Source organism: Malania oleifera, chromosome 13 (genome assembly GCF_029873635.1).
Source record: "Malania oleifera isolate guangnan ecotype guangnan chromosome 13, ASM2987363v1, whole genome shotgun sequence".
In the NCBI taxonomy this organism is placed as follows: domain Eukaryota; kingdom Viridiplantae; phylum Streptophyta; class Magnoliopsida; order Santalales; family Ximeniaceae; genus Malania; species Malania oleifera.
Genome location: NC_080429.1, coordinates 71,809,018 through 71,826,226, shown reverse-complemented (window position 1 = coordinate 71,826,226; position 17,209 = coordinate 71,809,018). Strand labels below are relative to the sequence as shown.

At 35.4% G+C, this 17,209-nt stretch overlaps 2 protein-coding genes across 2 annotated transcripts in view; both read left to right on the top strand.

The window, feature by feature from the left end:
- The window catches only part of LOC131145461 (AMSH-like ubiquitin thioesterase 1), a 33,981-nt gene extending 30,954 nt beyond the window's left edge, over positions 1 to 3,027 (top strand). The window contains exons 12-14 of the mRNA XM_058094547.1: positions 1,850 to 1,912; positions 2,574 to 2,626; positions 2,713 to 3,027. Of these exons, the coding sequence (XP_057950530.1) occupies positions 1,850 to 1,912; positions 2,574 to 2,626; positions 2,713 to 2,887 (291 nt within the window). The 3' untranslated portion in view covers positions 2,888 to 3,027. The remainder of the gene's footprint in view (positions 1 to 1,849; positions 1,913 to 2,573; positions 2,627 to 2,712) is intronic.
- Positions 3,028 to 9,434: 6,407 nt separating this feature from the next.
- On the top strand, positions 9,435 to 16,806 carry LOC131145460 (cysteine-rich receptor-like protein kinase 10). Its single transcript, XM_058094546.1, has 5 exons — positions 9,435 to 10,177; positions 14,804 to 15,011; positions 15,097 to 15,334; positions 15,509 to 15,659; positions 16,220 to 16,806. The coding sequence occupies exons 1-5, from the start codon at positions 9,977 to 9,979 to the stop codon at positions 16,592 to 16,594; spliced, it is 1,173 nt and encodes a 390-aa protein (XP_057950529.1). The 5' UTR covers positions 9,435 to 9,976; the 3' UTR covers positions 16,595 to 16,806.
- The last annotated feature ends 403 nt before the right edge of the window (positions 16,807 to 17,209 follow it).

The following is a 17,209-nucleotide window of genomic DNA, read 5'->3' as shown; positions in this document are numbered from 1 at the left end:
TTGCTTTTGCTATAAAAAAAAAATCCCAAGAAACCAAAGGACTGCTCAGTCAATAGAAAAATAAGAAATAATGCTATTTTGTGCTGAGCTCAAGCAGAAGAGACGAGGAAAAGAGGTGGATAAAACAACATTCCCAAGCCAAACATCTTTCCAAAAAAAAAAAATCCGTGAACCCCTTCCCACCACAAATTTAGTATGGGGACTGAATAACAGATAAATCTGAGAGATAGATGTCCCTTGGCTCTTTGAAGAACATCTAAAACTAAAGTTCGTGTCCCACCCATTCTCATTCAACCCAAACTTGCCTCTAATTACTCTATGCCAAAGGGCAGAATCCTCTATGGGAAAAGCCAAAGCCATCTAGCTAAGTGAGCGGTCTTTTTAGACAACTTTCCAAAACTCAATCCACCCTCCAATTTTGATCTGCACACCACATCTCAAGTGATCAAATGATCCCTATGACATTCAACTCTAGACCACAAGAAAATTTTCATAATTTTCTCAATCTTACTAGCAATCCGCACAGAAATCTTAAAAATTGATGAGCAATGCAACGGGATACTAGATAGACACGTGTGAATAAAAGTGATTCTACCCCAAAAGAGAAAGCGCCCCCTTTTAGCCATCTAAAAGCCTTGCCATCCTTTCAACTACTGGATTCCGAAAATTCACTTGTTTGGGATTTCCTCGCAAAGGTAACCCTAGGTATGTCAAAGGCCAATCCAATAGGCCACACCCCACATCAAAGGACCACTCCTTAGCATGCTCATCCGACACATTAATAGCAGCTAAAGAACTATTCCCCATGTTAATATTAAGTCCATACACCTTCTCAAAAACATTGAGAATACCCAAATTACTCCTAAAAGAAAGCTATGGTCATCTAAAATGAAAATGGTGTCATCAGCAAACTGAAGGTGTGAGACCACCACTCCCTCTCTCCCCACAGATAGCCTTTTTCCAGACACCCATCCATTGTCCTATCCACCATTCTACTCAAAAACATCAGTCACTAAGGCATTAGCTACCGAGACTTAGGTTCACCATTCACTATGACAAAAAAAACACATTAGACATAAAACCCCTCATCCACGGACGTCATCTCTCACCAAACCCCTTCCTCACAAAGATTTTATCCGGGAAGCTGCATCTAACTTTGTCAGAAGCTTTTCTCGAAATCCAATTTAAAAATGAAACCCTTCTTTATCCTCCGAATATCATCAACCACCTCATTAGCTACCAATATGGCATCCACTATTTGTCTACCCCCACAAATGCACTTTGAGCAGTAGAAATGGTCTTCTCAAGCACCACACTAGAAACTTTACTAATAGATCTGAAATCTACAATCTTGATAGATCTGCTCTCGTTTGACACTGAAGTAATGAATCTGGATTTAATACTGTTGCTCAAAATCCGTAAGACTAGATTATGTTTGTATACCAACCCATTGATGGAGAGCTTTTGATGTAGCAACGAATCCTGCAGGCATAGTTTGATTCTCCGTAGACTAGCCATCCTCACAGCCATGGAATGAATGGATATATCCAGTATAGTGAGTGGTCAAATAAATCAACTTCAAACCAGTAGTGCGGTGATTTTTACAGCTACAACTGTATGTTGTGTATGGGCATATAATATTACAATAAATGAGCCATAGAATCTTGTCTCTCTTATTTTCCTTTGGGGAAGTGCCATATAATGTGTGAAAACATTGATATTGATGATATTTCTCCTTGTTTGTGCATTTATTGTATCTGGTTCTTTGCCTAAATTCTTTTCTGCTTATATTCCAAACCACTGATAAACTTTTTATTGGGCCGTTGTGCTAAACTATTAATTATTGCAGACACACCCTTCACAGTCTTGTTTTATGTCATCGGTTGATCTCCACACTCATTACTCATATCAGGTCTGTATGCATTTTTGTTCATTTTTTTTAGAAGACTCTGGAAAGTCATTTCTTGCATAGAAGTTGATTCAACTCTCTAGGACACAATTTAATTTGTTTGATATTGCTAAACATGGGCTAAACACTAGAAAGCAAAAGAACTGAAAAGAAAAGAATTAAATATCATGCCTGAACTTTTTCATGATCTGTGTTCTGAGGTACTCCAAAATGTGATTGGAGTTGTTGCTCGCACTTTTGTCCGGTGCAAACAGCAAGTCCTTGTATCTTTATTCAGCATTACAGTTTGATGCAGCTTTTGGTGCTGTTCAGATTACTAGAAGTTACATTTAGGCCCTGTATTTAAAAAATTGCAAATAACTTTTTTTGTTATTTTTATCATTATAACTAATACTAACCGGAATTTTTTTTGAGTGGCTTTTGCATAAGTTAATTTAGATCTTAATGGTTGTCAAATAAATTTATAAATCATAAAATTACTTATGAAGAGGAGTGTTGTATTTGTGTCATAAGCCACTTAAATCATTTTCACAAATCATCTCAAATGGCACCTTAGTATGGTTGTCTTTTTTTTTTTTTAACTTGCAAAAATGATTCTAAACAACAATGTTCCGGACACTTATTTGCTTGTAATCTTTTCATTGAAATGAATATTCTTCTTCAGATTATGTTGCCAGAAGCTATTGCAATTGTCATGGCACCAAGAGATGCTTCCAGGTGAGAATGGCTCTCTCTCTCGCGAGGGAACTCATTGCTGCTCATAATTTATTTTTTAATGTTTTTTTTTTTTTGGTAATTTACAGAACCCATGGCATTTTCCGGTTGACAGCCCCGGGTGGCATGTCGGTGATAAGGCAGTGCCAGCGGCGTGGCTTCCATCCGCATGACCCGCCTTCAGATGGTGGGGCCATCTACGCACACTGTACAGATGTTTATATGAATCCCGATCTTATGTTTGATGTCATTGATCTGCGATGATCTCAGCTGTAACATGTGGAAGAGTAATTGATCTATCACACATTTGTTCATATGCACAACACTGTAATTCGTTTTACCCATTTAAATGGCAATTAAAATTGGTGGCGGCTGTATATCATCTGCTGCCTTGCCTTCACTGATCAGCAGGTCTTTGCTGGAACTGAGATGGCCTGCCTTTATTGGGAAACCAGTGTCATTCATCAATTAAGCAAATATGAAACTCTTCCTAGTGCTTTGCATGTTCAAAACTGAGCTGTTACCCAAAAACCATGCTTGTAAGACTGCTTTAGGCTAGTTCAGTATTTAATTTCCTGTTCATGGAGTCGTCCTAGGATGAACTTTCTTATCTTCTCTATTCACCAGATCATCTCCGATGAAATTTCCTAAACTCAAACTGTCATCACCTTTGTGCACCTTGGGCTGGGCCGTCGTCCAGTACCTCTTATCATCTCCAACCTTCTTTCATCACCTCAATCTGTTGTTTACTCGTAAACCTTTCGGCCTTCTAACTCTGAGATTTCTTTCCAATTTCTTATTTGCTTTGGTCTTCTTAAACCATTTCTATTGGATTGGTTTATTTTCTTGTCAACCTAAAAGTTATTGTACCATACTCTGGAGAGTTCATCATCCTTTTTCTAGGGGGAGAGGATGGTTTTTAATTTTGTTACTTGCTCCATTTGTATATCTAAGTTTGTTGGTAGTTGAATGGCATTCATTTGTGGGGCTGAATAACGAATAATTTTGTTGTTCTGGTTAGAACATTATGGGTTTGGTAAAAACACTGGTGTTTGCCCCTTTAGGGGATGTTTGGTTCGCGAAAATGTGAGCACCGGTAATGTAACATTGTGGTAATGTAAAAGCATATCCGTGTTACTAGAATCTATCTTAGATTACTTCCACATTATAGGTGATATTTTATGAATGTGGTAATGTTCAAATAAACCGAAAGGGTAAAAATATCCCCCTCCTTTTTAGAAATTTCCAAAGTATGCCTCCGAGCATCTTGACCTAGGTTGAGCTGACCATGTTTTGCAAGTCTCACTTCATCAAACTGCGAGGTGAGATCTGCTCGCGTTCTCATCTTTCAACATTTTTTTGTAGATCTTCATGAGAGTTGCTCCCTTTTGCACTGCATCCTCGTTGGATTGTTGAAACAATTGTCCGTTCACTTTGGCAGCAAGCATTGGGATAAAAAATTCCCATCATTTTCCTTTTCTCTAGGGAAACAATAAGGCTTGTACAAGGAGTTTTTTCCCGTTTTATAATTAAAAAGAAATAAAATATAAAATAACACTCTGATTGGGAAATTTTTTCTCAAAATAATGCTCACGTAATCTCACAGCTTCATGTTGCGAGATTTAAACTGATGGCCACTCTGCCTTCGACGCGTGGCAAAGAGAGAAACAGGGGGCAGGCGACGCGTGGCGACGCTTGAAGAAATCTCGCAGTTTTAAGCTGCGAGATTTAATGAGTCATCGAACCGAAACATGACGCGTGGCTACGAGATTTAATGAGGCATCGAACTGGAACGTGACGTGTGGCGGAAATCTCACAGGACTAAGCTGCGAGATTTGCGCCTGAAATCCGCTTGGTGACACGTGGTAAATCTCGCAGGATCATCCTGCGAGATTTGCTTCACTTGTTGAAATCCTTCCTGAGCCCTCTCAGAACACAATATTACAGAGGAGAAAAGTTGCAGACCTTCGAGCTTGCAGAGTATCGTTGCGTTGGCAGGTTATCGTTCAAGGTTGCAGGTGACCGTTCAGGAGAAGGCGAGGCGAGGCTATTTAAGGGCCGAAAATGGGGTATGTTATTTGTTATTTAGAAAAAAACGTGAATATATTATTTAACTTACTGAGATTTATTTTATGTTTTGAGTTGGTTTGATATCATATATGCGTTCCGACTATTTGGGTTCGTTGCTGCATCTAGAGGAAGGTTAGTTTTTTTAATTAATAATTTCATTAACGTTTGTGTCTCTATTAGTATGTGTATATACTCCGCATAATGATTTGTAGAATTTGGTATTGCTGTACACGTAGGGCCTGTTTAGTTCTTGAAAATAATTTTTTTTTCCATTTTCAGTTTATTATTATTATCTTTAGAAATTGAATGTTTAATTTCAATTGTGTCACTTGAGTAGTTTTGAATATTTCAGTTGTTTAATTCCAAACGTGTTTTAGCGCTCTAAACATTTACACGTTAACCTGCCCTCACCGCCATATACTACATGCACCGAAAATCTTAGGGAGCACTTAATATATGTTCTCTCCATTAAACTCCTAGCAAATTTGTCTTAAAGTATATTAATTAATTACGTATATTAATTTTAATAAAAAAATATTATTGATTAAGTGATATTAATTTTGAGAGTATGTATATCCTTAATTAAAGTTTATTTCATGATATCTCTAAACTTATACTTTAATTTACTATCCAAATTTAAAGTTCAAACTGCATGTAGTTACAACATGTAATAATCGTTAATTTTGCATTTGAATTTAAATTTGTATAATTAGAAAAAGTTTAGTATGGTTTTCTCTACATTCATGAAAATAATATTTTAATGAACGTATTCGAGTAAGAAATTAAAAATATATAAAATAAAAATATATTTTAAATTTTTTATATAAATTTAGAAAATAAAAAATTAATTTGATATTTTTACAATTATTTGAAAAATTAAAAATATTTTTTTCCATAGGCAATTTTTTTATTATCTTTTAATTTTATATAAATAATATTGTACTTTCATTTTTACACACATGCGTCAAGGCGAGAGAGGTCCAATTTTTGAACTTGAAAGAAAATAATAATAAATCTCGTTCTCATGAAATATCCCTGCCTTCTTCCTCCTTTCTCACACTGCAGCTTATTATTAACTTGAAGCGTAACCTGGCAAATTGAACTATATATTCTGTGTTTTGAATATTTCATATATTTTAATTTAGCAATAGACATGCCTTTTGTCAAAGGAATTGTAGAGATAATTATTATTTTTGTTTTTTAATTACACTCAATTTTTTAAAAATTTAATTATTTTAATAGGAATGGGTGACTAAGACAAAAAAGCATTCTAACAATAATTCAATTTGACCCAAATCTTAGTTTCAAACACCAAAAGGATGGGTCAAAATAATTGGTTTAGTATGCGGATAGTCAAAATATAATAAAAAAGAGTAAAGACAAAAAAATTAAGACGTACGAAGAGGTATTGATGCTGCTATTATTTTTCATACACTCCTTAAAGAGACTATATGCATGTAATATAATATTCATAATTACATATGTAAATTAGAGTCTTAATGCTGCTAACTGAGTTCGTCATACTTGTTTTCAAGTTGATTAAGCTTGTGTTAGAAATAGTCACACTCCTTACACAATTAGCTTTTGTCATCTCACGATACTCACGGATCAAATTTCATTATCTATTTTCCATTAATTTTGCATGTGCTCTACAGAGCTTCAATCTTACTTAAAACTTTTTTTTTTGTTATTTATTTCTTTAGATAAAATTTAATTGTTAATTTTAAATATTACATCCAATAAACATTTTGCAGCATTATAATTACTAGACATTTTTATAACTTATTGAGAAATTTATTTTTTCTAATTATATTTTTAGAAAATTTTGAAATAATACAAATTATTTTGTCATACTTAAAGAATTAATTGGCACAAAGCATCAAAGCATTCAATTCGAAATTTTTGTTCAGTCTCTAATCCACTTATTTTTGTTCGGTCCCAAAGCATCAAAGCAGTAAATTATAATCATATATTTTTTTTTATTTACTAAATTAATATCATTTTAAAATATCATTTTATTAAGGACAAATTTTGTTATTCCACATGTATTTAATAGTTAACTAACAAAATATTCATTTCATCAATAAAAATAAATTATAAGAATTTTTTTAGTATTTTTTGTAAATTCAGGGGTTAGAATCATATTTTGAAATTTTTTTTTGGATTTTATCCAAATTTTTATGACAAAATACTTATTTATAATCAATAATTTCTTTTATGTAAATTTTTTTTAAAATTATATATTTACAATATAAAAATTAAAATTTAAGTTTAAATTTAAATTTAACTTTAAATTATATTTATAAGGAAAAGTTATGAGTACATTTATTAAAAGGAAATGTTTATTATTTAAATTTAAATTTGTAAAAAAGATGAGTTAGAGCTGTAAATCTCGCAGGACTAACATGCGAGATTTGCTCACTGTCACGTGTCACCACCATGTTCGTCTGAGTCCTAAATCTCGTAGCTTCATGCTGCGAGATTTTTTCCGCACTGGGCTATGCGTCAGCTTCTCATTGGCTGCGAGATTTCGTGAGCATTATATTGGAAAAAAATTTCTCAATCAGAGTGTTATTTTATATTTAATTTCTTTTTAATTATAAATCGGGAAAAAACTCCTTGTACAAGTTAGTAGAATTGAACAGCATGCACGTGATCCTCTGTTCTGTTTCGGTGCCTTGAAATTGTCCACGTGATCCTGTGTTTCGGTGCCTTGACATTGTCCACGTGATCCTCTCTGTTTCGGTGCCTTGAAATTGTCGAAGAATTTAAGAAAAGAGGACCACATCAACGTGTTCTTTGGGTGCTGAAAAAAGAGTTGTCTTCTCACGCGGTGCCATCAAACAGAAGAGGAGAACAGAGGAGATTGAGTCGTCCCTCTTCTCATGTTGACAAAATTGTGGTCAGGAGATTGAATTAATGCTCAGAGTTTTGGGTGGAGATTTTTTATCAGAGTTTTGGGTGGATATTTTCGCTCCTAATGTTTTCGTTTGGCTTGGTTTGGTTTCCGTTTTTTTTTTTTTTAACATTGGAAGGAGATATGGGCCATATGGTAGATTGGCATAAAAGAAATAAATATTATTATTGTTTTAGCCATAAGAATATTATATTTTTAGGAATTTAATATTATTATATATTATATTTTTAGGAATTTATAATTATTATAACTAATGAACCAAATATCTTGATCATACATGGATGGTAATTTGATTACTGAAATTGTAGATTCTAATAATTTAAAACTTTTTTGGAATATTAAATTTTGTGAACCCAATTCTCCCATAACATGGAAAGTGGTTTTCGAAGGTTTGGAAATTCCTACGGCTTAAAAAAATAGGTTTCGTAATCCCTGCAACCTTGGATGGTAGGTAGAGTTGGTTTTTAACGAGAAATGTTACATGTGGTTCGTCAAATAAAATATAAATTTAAGAGTTACTATATACAATTATAGAACAATAATACGTCGGTTTAGATTTTTGTGGAATAATCTTATGTAAGTGTTATTATAAAATAAAATTACTACGGTATTATCTCAACCACTCAGAGTTAAAGTTGGGAATAAACATTTTGCAAATCAAATGTAGGTTAAAGTTATGTTTGGTTTGCGAGATCGCTATTTTTCGAAATAAGATGGGATGTTATGAAAATTTTGGCAATGCAGGTAATAAGCATTCCTCATATATATATATATATATATATATATATATATATATATATATATTATTTCATTAAACATATAACAAAAAAGTAACAAATATTTCTTTTTTGAAATTTGAAAATAGTTATTACTTGTCTATATATCATTATAGACTTATAAAAAGTTTCACATTATTATGTGACATAACTACTTGTAACTAACTTGTTATAACTAATATATTTTTAAGAATTTGAATCAAACAAAACATAAATGCATCTTAAAACATATAAACATAATTTAATATTTTCAATTTAAAATACCAAATCATTAGAAAATAAATAAGGTAACTACTTTTGAATTCGATATAAAACACACTTGCACATCATGTCATTGTCATCACAAATATATCTAAATAAAAAAAAAAAAAAAAAAAAAACCTCTCTTGATGCTTCCTTCTCCTTCTTCTACCTCAAATGCTCTCCACACCTCTTGTATCTTATTGCCAAAGATGCCATTTTTTTTTTTTTTTTTGAATAGAGGTCAACAATTAGATCGGTAATAACCCTCACTTGAACTCTTCATCATAATAGTTTTCTTATAGTCCTTCAACTCGAACCCTTGGTGCCACATTGTCGAAGTATATATCTTTTGCATTAAGGATTTGCTATATGCGCGACATAATGAGTAGAGCCCCGGGTATAATCTATGTCTCTTCATTTAAAATTTTTTCTCTAATTGTTTTGCATCTCGAATTTGAACAAAAATTATCCCCTTGTTATGAACTCTGTTCCCATTTTTGCATCAAAATTCTAAATTTGTCGTAACATTTATTTTGTTATCTTGATGAATGCTTTCATTCATCAATGAGTTTTTCTATTGACACAGACCGCACTCTTTGTTCATCTTCCATTTGTAGTCATTATTTATACTCAACAATGTCCTTCTCTAATGTAGTAAGTTGAGTTTGTTTTCCATTTCATATAAGGATCACTTCTCCCTTTCCGGCCTCAAACTTCCTTTTCACCTCCACTGATTCCACATATTTCTGGAATCCCCAACCGAATCCATCAATTTATTGCGGAAAGAACAAAGATGATCTTCCGTCCAAATGATAATTTTAAGAAAAATCCAACTAATAAATAAAATTACATCTATTAACTCGGCGGGTAGAATCATTAATCACTTCAGTCAACTTAATCACCGGTAGAACCAACCACTGGGCAGCCTCTTAAGACTTCAAAGCATACCCCTTCAATTTCAATTCTCCTTCAATATATGGACCAACTACAACTAGTCAATTCTAATTTGCCTTCCCTACCGATTGAAATTTGGAGATAAATTTAAAACGTGAAAAGAGCAAAAAAAAAAAAAAAACAAAAACAAAAGAAGACCCCTTATTATTATTATTATTATTATAGGTCGCTGCCCCACAAACGCCCAGCGGGAAAATTCTTATTGGCAACCGCAGCCTCACGGTCCACAGCGAAGTCTCATCAGACAAAGCAGGCGTACCTAACTCCATAGCCTACTTGAAATTGCACGCCCCTGCCACTTCCTCTGCCGAAGACAAGGTGCGCCTCACAACTGCGACTGCTTGCTTCAAGCTGGATCCGGATCCTCGAGGAACCTGAGATTTCGATGCCTCGATGGGCTTTCTCTCCGGGCTGTGCGCGTGCTTGGAGAGGCGAGTGAAAGGCCGCAGAGGCTCCGATGGCGGCGCCGGAGGGGAGGCCGACGAAGGGGAATCCCCGAGCCTGTTCTTCGACCTTCGGACTCTGCAAATTGCTACCAACTTTTTCTCGGACTTGAACCTGCTCGGGCATGGAGGGTTTGGGCCGGTTTACAAGGTAAGTTTTGTAATTTCCGTTAGGGCGATTTCGGGAATTTAAATAAAAATCTCTTTTACGATAATTTCTGCCTTAATTCCCTCATGTTTTGGTGTCTGGTGGGACCGATGAAATTGGCCATAAATTTGCTCGGAATTACGGGAAGGGAATTTCGTTTTGCAAATGCAGAAAATGCTTCGTGATCTTCCCATTTCGTCTGCTGTGTTTTTTTTTTTTTTTAATGCAAAATTTACAATGCACATTTTGATGATTCATGTAGTTTGTTGATAACACGGTTTGACGGGTCAATGCCGCGTCGTTGCATTTTCTGCACCTTTTGTTTTATTTGCTTTATCTTCGCTCGTCGCAGTTCACATTTTTCTTTTGTTTGCCTGTGAAATTTCTCCCTCCGTCCATTAGTTCAATTTGTTGAGAAATCTGAGGAGATTTAGTTAATCGGTGCTGAAACATGTGTAAGATATCACGTCACCGTGAAGGATTCTGTGAGCTGAATGGTCCCCTACGTGTGAGTTGTCCTGGTTGAAGAACATTCTACAAGAACTTGGTTTTAAGTGGTCGCAATCTATAAATCTGGTTTGTGATAATCAGGCAGCTGTCTATATTGCATCTAATTGGGTATTCCCTGAGTGAACCAAGGATGAATGATTATCATTTTTTTTGAGAGAAGTATTATTATTATTATTAAACATGATTTGCTTAGTGTCAGCGAGATCAGAGGCTTTAGGGTATTTGTTTTCCAAATCTTTGGCATGTTCTGGAGTAAATTATATTTGTATTTAGTTGGGAATGTATGCTGTGGCTTCAGCTTCTGGATAGTGTTGAGTGAGTTAATGATATAATTGTCATTTTTGTATGCTTGTTTAATAATAGATAAGAAGGGAGCCAGCCCTCATTTGGAGTGCTGGTTCTCTCTCTCTCTCTCTCTCTCTCTCTCTCTCTTACATGCAGTAACATTCTCCTCTCTAAATCTCTCTTCTTCTCATCTTTCAAGAGATGGATGAAATTGTAATTTAGCTAATTTCAATTAAAGGAGAGAAGTGGGAATGTACACACAAGAATAGATACGACTATGAGATGCTGTTTTGGACCTAATTCAAATTTGAAGTGGATAAAACATGGGAAAGGTAGTTGGTCAAATCAACTAATAAACAACCATGTGGCACCCATTTAGTATACACAAAAAGCCTATCATACTTCGGTCACTTTTCCATATATATATATATATATATATATATATATATATATTCTGCTACGTGATCACTTTTACATATAAATAATTTACAAGTTAGACAAAATTTGACACAACATCCATTGGCACTCATGTCTAACATATGCTTGGTACTCAAAAAAGGTGTCCACTTATATTTATTTAAACATATTCTTAGTATCAAGAGCAATCCTTCCTTCATTACATAGTTGTCATTTTCTTAATTGTTTCCTTTTCCGGCCTATGGTTCCTTTGCATCCTCGAATGCAATTAAATATATTTGTTTAAATCATAAATTAACATGTAGCTGGATGTTAATCCTTGCATTTAGATTTTGCGGAGTTGCTGTGGCGTCACCCTCTGTATGTGATTGAAACATGACAGCATCTGTGGGCACAAGTCAGAGAAAAATCTACCATTTGCAATAGTTGGGGTATCCTAATCAATGAATTAAGAAGGACAAGAAGAGGGTGCACAGGCATTTAGCTCTACTTGAGAAACCTAACTGGGAAAAGTAGATGCTCCTGTATCTTGAACAGTTTAATGCATAGCCTCCATTTAGACTCATAGAATGAAAAGTCAAGGAGAAAAATAGTACAAGTAAATCCAATAGATCCACTTGATGCAGAATGGGAATCATAATAGTAAGTGTCATGGGTCTAAATTTCCCACAAATTTTTACCTATGATGGTAGTACGGAACCCAGTCCTGCTTAGTGCATTCAATACCCCACAATCAATTTCGTTTGTGCCTTTACCTGCAAATGTAGGGACAATATAGCATGAACACAAGCCATTCAATTCACATGAGCAACACCTCCCATGCTTAATCTTTTATCAAAAACAAGGAAATACACTCAACAACTTGTGGGAGCATCCACACCCAAATTTTCTGGTGTTTCAGGCATGCAACATGTCAATTTAAGCCAATTGACACCCCAACTGCCAAGGGTTAGCAGTTGACAATCCCAATTGCATAGGCTGTGCTGAATGCAACAAGCATCTGCCGACAAGGCACAACCAACTCTATCTACTTTTCATGGCTAGAATGTTGCGACATGTTAAAACCCACGAGATTGTTTTCACACAAAGGCATGCAAGTCGGCTATTACAAGAAACTGGAAAGTCAACATGTCAACCAATCTGCCTATGTCATCGACACTACACAGCCTGCAGGTCAAACCTTCATATTATGCACAATTTCCCCTCAAGCATGACACATCCCACACATGAGCATGCACCGCATGACACTAGAGCACTTGACATACAATCGAGTTAACCATCTGACAACATAATTCAAAATTAGCCCTAGTAGCAATGTTACCGAAGACTATGGGCCCAACCATGTCCATCTTTGACTATGTCGAGCATGTTTTCAAGCATCTCAACTACTATGTGCTCCGTCCTTAGCAACATAGTATGTAAACCATGTGAATCCCAAAAGAGAGCTCATGACGTACCAATCCTTGATGTAGCCTTGGTATATGGCTTAATGGTACCACGTGGCTTGGCAATGTCAAATGATCGAGGGGCTGACAGTAAAACAATTCTAATGTGACGATGTCTACTTAGGGCTACAAACAAAACCAATCCGCTGATGAGTAGCTCGGGAGCTAAGCTTGGTAGGAGTTCTTTAGGCTCGTTTATCATGTAAATGAGTGATTCCCAAGCCCAATTATGAGGCTCATTTAATGAATGGACCAAACTTGAAAATGAACGGGCTTGGATCATTTCCACTTGTGAGCGGCTTAATTGCAAACTTGATTGGACTTGTTTAATAGGCTTGGATTAGGCTCAATTATGAGCTTCTTTAATAAGGTCAAATTAGGCCTGATAGACTATGGTGGGCTTAAAAGTAGGGACTATTTGGGCTTGTGTTTGTTTAGCTTAAATTCCATAACTTGAATTTAGTGATAGGGCCAATGCCTCAGACCAATATGCTGTCTATGTGGGGGCAAAAAACCCTGAGGTAGTACTAGCAAGAGACCCTTTTCACCTTTTTGTCAAACTAAACTTTAAGATCTTCTCACCCCTCAAAGTGAGAGTTTCAAAAGAACCAAAATGTTCATGACCATCTCGGTAGCTTGGCTCAGTAATGATTCATCGGCTTGTTCATTTGAATAATGAACAAGCTTGAACAAGCATATTAAAGCTCGGTTTGAGATCGGCTCAAGCTCAAGCTTGGTAAAAAATTTAATAACAAGCTTGAGCATGACAAAGCTCAGCTTGACTTGGCTCATTTGCAGCCTTATGTTTGCTAGACCTGTAATCCTCTTTATGTCTACTGGCGCACCCTATAGTTCTTTTTGCTTTCCATTGCACCTGGATTTTAAGTTGCCCTTTTTCTCAGCAGTTAAGCCTATAAAAAAATCTGCTGTTACCCAATAATCCTCCTCCTCTCTCTCTCTCTCTCTCTCTCTCTCTCGTGTTTAAAATGAGCTTTTTAGGTAGTTCATGGTTGGTTGCACAGACTCATGTGTGTGTGAACTTGCGCATACATATCGGAAATGATATTTCATCTTATATAATATTTAGAGTGGAAGCTCTTCTTTTGTGCAATGGAATATCTTGTTTTCCATGTGTTTCTTTGGTTTGTTCTCTTGTTTTCATGGGGATAGTGACCTAAACATAGCCATTTACCTCTAGGTTGACAATATGAACTTGTGATCTTTATTATGGATGTGGCTAATTGTATTATATTAGACAAGTTAGGGTGAACTAATAAGCAACTATAGCATATTTAGATGACGTCGATTACACAGAAACATAGTGCTTTGATACACGTGCATTCTTGTGATGTATAATGCCTATGAATATTCTTGTCATGGGGCCATTAGCTACCAATGGTTTATGATCCTGTTCTCATCGTATCCGGAATTTGAGAGGAGAAGGCTATAGTAGTTTTGTTGGAAGTCAAATAATATTAATAAAATTCTTATTGTAGTCAATGGTGGCACTGATTTTACCACCAAAGTCTGATCACTTAATCGACAATTCAAAAAAGTTCTTTGGCTTCGTTTGATTGGGAATATAAATGTGTGTGTGTGTTTGTGTGTGTATGTCTATATGCATGTAATGAATGCATGTATGTGTACGTGTATACATATGTGTGTGTGTGTGTGTGTGTGTGTGTACTTGTATGTGTATTCAAGAATACTACAAACTCTTGTGCAGAGATGTAAATTTGCTCCCAAATCGATGATTTGAATCAATATGGTGGTTTGCTCTCTATTTTCATTATATAATATTTTTAGACCATTTTTGTATTGGACTATTTTTGGTCCTTTGATGTGTTTGTAAGCTTTTAATGAGTCCTGCCTATGGCTTAGATCTTTATTTTGGGTTAGTTAACATTGTACCAGATCTATCCAATGATTTTCATTTGTTTGCATGTTTGTGTATCTTTATATTTTTAACCAGGGGTTAATGCCGGATGGTCAAGAAATAGCTGTGAAGAAGCTGTCTCTGACATCAAGACAGGGAATGAGAGAATTCATTAATGAAGTGAAACTGTTACTGAAAATTCAGCACAAGAACCTGGTTATGTTGTTGGGGTGTTGTGCAGGACCTGAGAAGATGCTTGTCTATGAGTTTCTGCCAAACAAGAGCCTTGACTATTTTCTCTTTGGTAAAAGCACCTTTCCTATTTCATATTGACGAATTTAGTACTAGAGTTTTTAAAATTTATTTATTTATTTATATAAATTATATAGACAAAACAAAGTCGGCATCTTTGGATTGGCAGAGAAGGTATCAGATAGTTACAGGTGTGGCAAGAGGTCTTCTATACTTGCATGAAGAGGCTCCTGAAAGGATTATTCATAGAGACATCAAAGCCAGTAATATACTGTTGGATGAGGAGTTGAATCCGAAGATATCAGATTTTGGCTTGGCAAGGCTTTTTCCTGGGGAAGGCACCCATACACTGACATTTAGGATTTCTGGTACTCAGTGAGTAATTTTCTTATGTCAGATCTTTGTGTTGCTTATTGCTAAAACCTAACACTTGGTCATTTTATTGTCTTCTTTATTTAAGTTTCCCTTGGTTACTCTTATAGTTGACATTTCCAGGAGGATCCAAGTGGAAATTGAAACGAGCAACTAAAAATTTCTGTTGGATTGCAGTGGTTACATGGCTCCTGAATACGCTATGCATGGATACTTGTCAGTGAAGTCTGACGTTTTTAGCTTTGGTGTTCTGGTGTTGGAGATTGTGTGTGGGAGAAAGAATCATGATGGGCGGCTTGGTACAGAAAAGGCAGACCTCTTGAGTTACGTAAGTGTTAGAGAATAGTTTATGATGCAATTATTTGGGAGGTCATTTTCTTTTTTCTTTTTTTGGTTTGTGCACCTTCTTTTTTAGTCTAAAGTTGAACATTAGAACATAATCTACTTTGAGATGGAAATGTTTTTTTTTTTTTACCCCAGTCTGATGAAATAGTTTTTCTTTGATTGAAGTCTGACCATTATAAAGCACAAAATGTAGTTTAGGAAAACTGCTGTTCAAAGGCAGGATATGCATTGTGCAGTCGGTATATAACCTTAGCCTTTGGGACTCTTCGAGATTTTGCCCAAATTACTATCAGTATACTGATGGGCTTTGTTTGGATTGTGGATTTTGCTCAAGGAAAAGAAAGGAACATCCAGTTTAGATTTCCCTCTTACAATGTAATATGTTAAATGCATCCGTGCATAGTCATGCTTTTTGCAATTAATTTAAATTCAAGTTGGCAATACATATCTTCATCGAATATATGATTACATTTTTGTTTCCAAAATGAAGATGCATTGATTTTTTTCATTTAATCCTCGTTTATTTTCCTTCCTGACGCACAGACCTGGGCACTCTTTCAAAGAGGCAAGGCATTGGAGTTGGTTGATCTTAGCCTTTCCAAGTGCAACCCTGATGAGGCAGCGATGTGCATACAACTAGGGTTGCTATGTTGTCAAGCAAGCATTCAAGACAGGCCTGACATGAATTCTGTTCATCTCATGCTCTCAAGTGACTCCTTTACTTTGCCTAAACCTGGAAGACCAGGCATTCAGGGTCGCCAAGGGCGGTGGACTTCTACAAGTACTTCCGCTCTCACTGGCACTAATCGTACGAGCAGTACATACACTGGTGCTACCAAGATTTCTTCCGGTAGCAGTTTTGTTGAGGATTATTCTAGGAATTCAATTTCTCTTTCTTCCGTTGATGAAGGTAGATGACCATTTATAGTTATGCCGTGTACATTAGCCGCCCCATTTATCTTGTGCAAATTAAGCTGTTTCCGCACCTATTTATAATTAATGTTTGTTATTAATAGCATAACACTAGTGTTTAACTAATTTACCTAACTTCAGGAACAAGTTTGTACTGGATTTTAATTGTTAAACGCATAAGAAAAACATGTAATAAATTGTCTTTTCGTCAGTGTGCATATTTCTTTTGTTAATGTCAGGATCACATTTGTCTGTTTGCGTTGAGGGAATGCATTTGAATTTGGAGTCCAAATATGTTTGGCTTTAGTTTTTAAAGCGGATTTGAATTTGTCAAGCAATTTATTGTGTATTTTAACACATCAAATACATGGATTTGAAATTAATTATCCACTGATATATGAATTTCAAATCAAAATCCTTCAACAAAACTGTTATTTGGTCTGCATTTTATGGTAGAAATGTCAGGGTTCCATTTCTCCTTTGAAGCTGTAATTCTACCTTGCTTCCGCCTAGAATCTGTTCTAGTTCTTCTCCTTGGGGTTAAACCTCCAATAAAAATGGTGACAAAAAATATAAGGGTTAGGGAAAAAAAATATGCACAACTATCTAGAGAATTGAGGT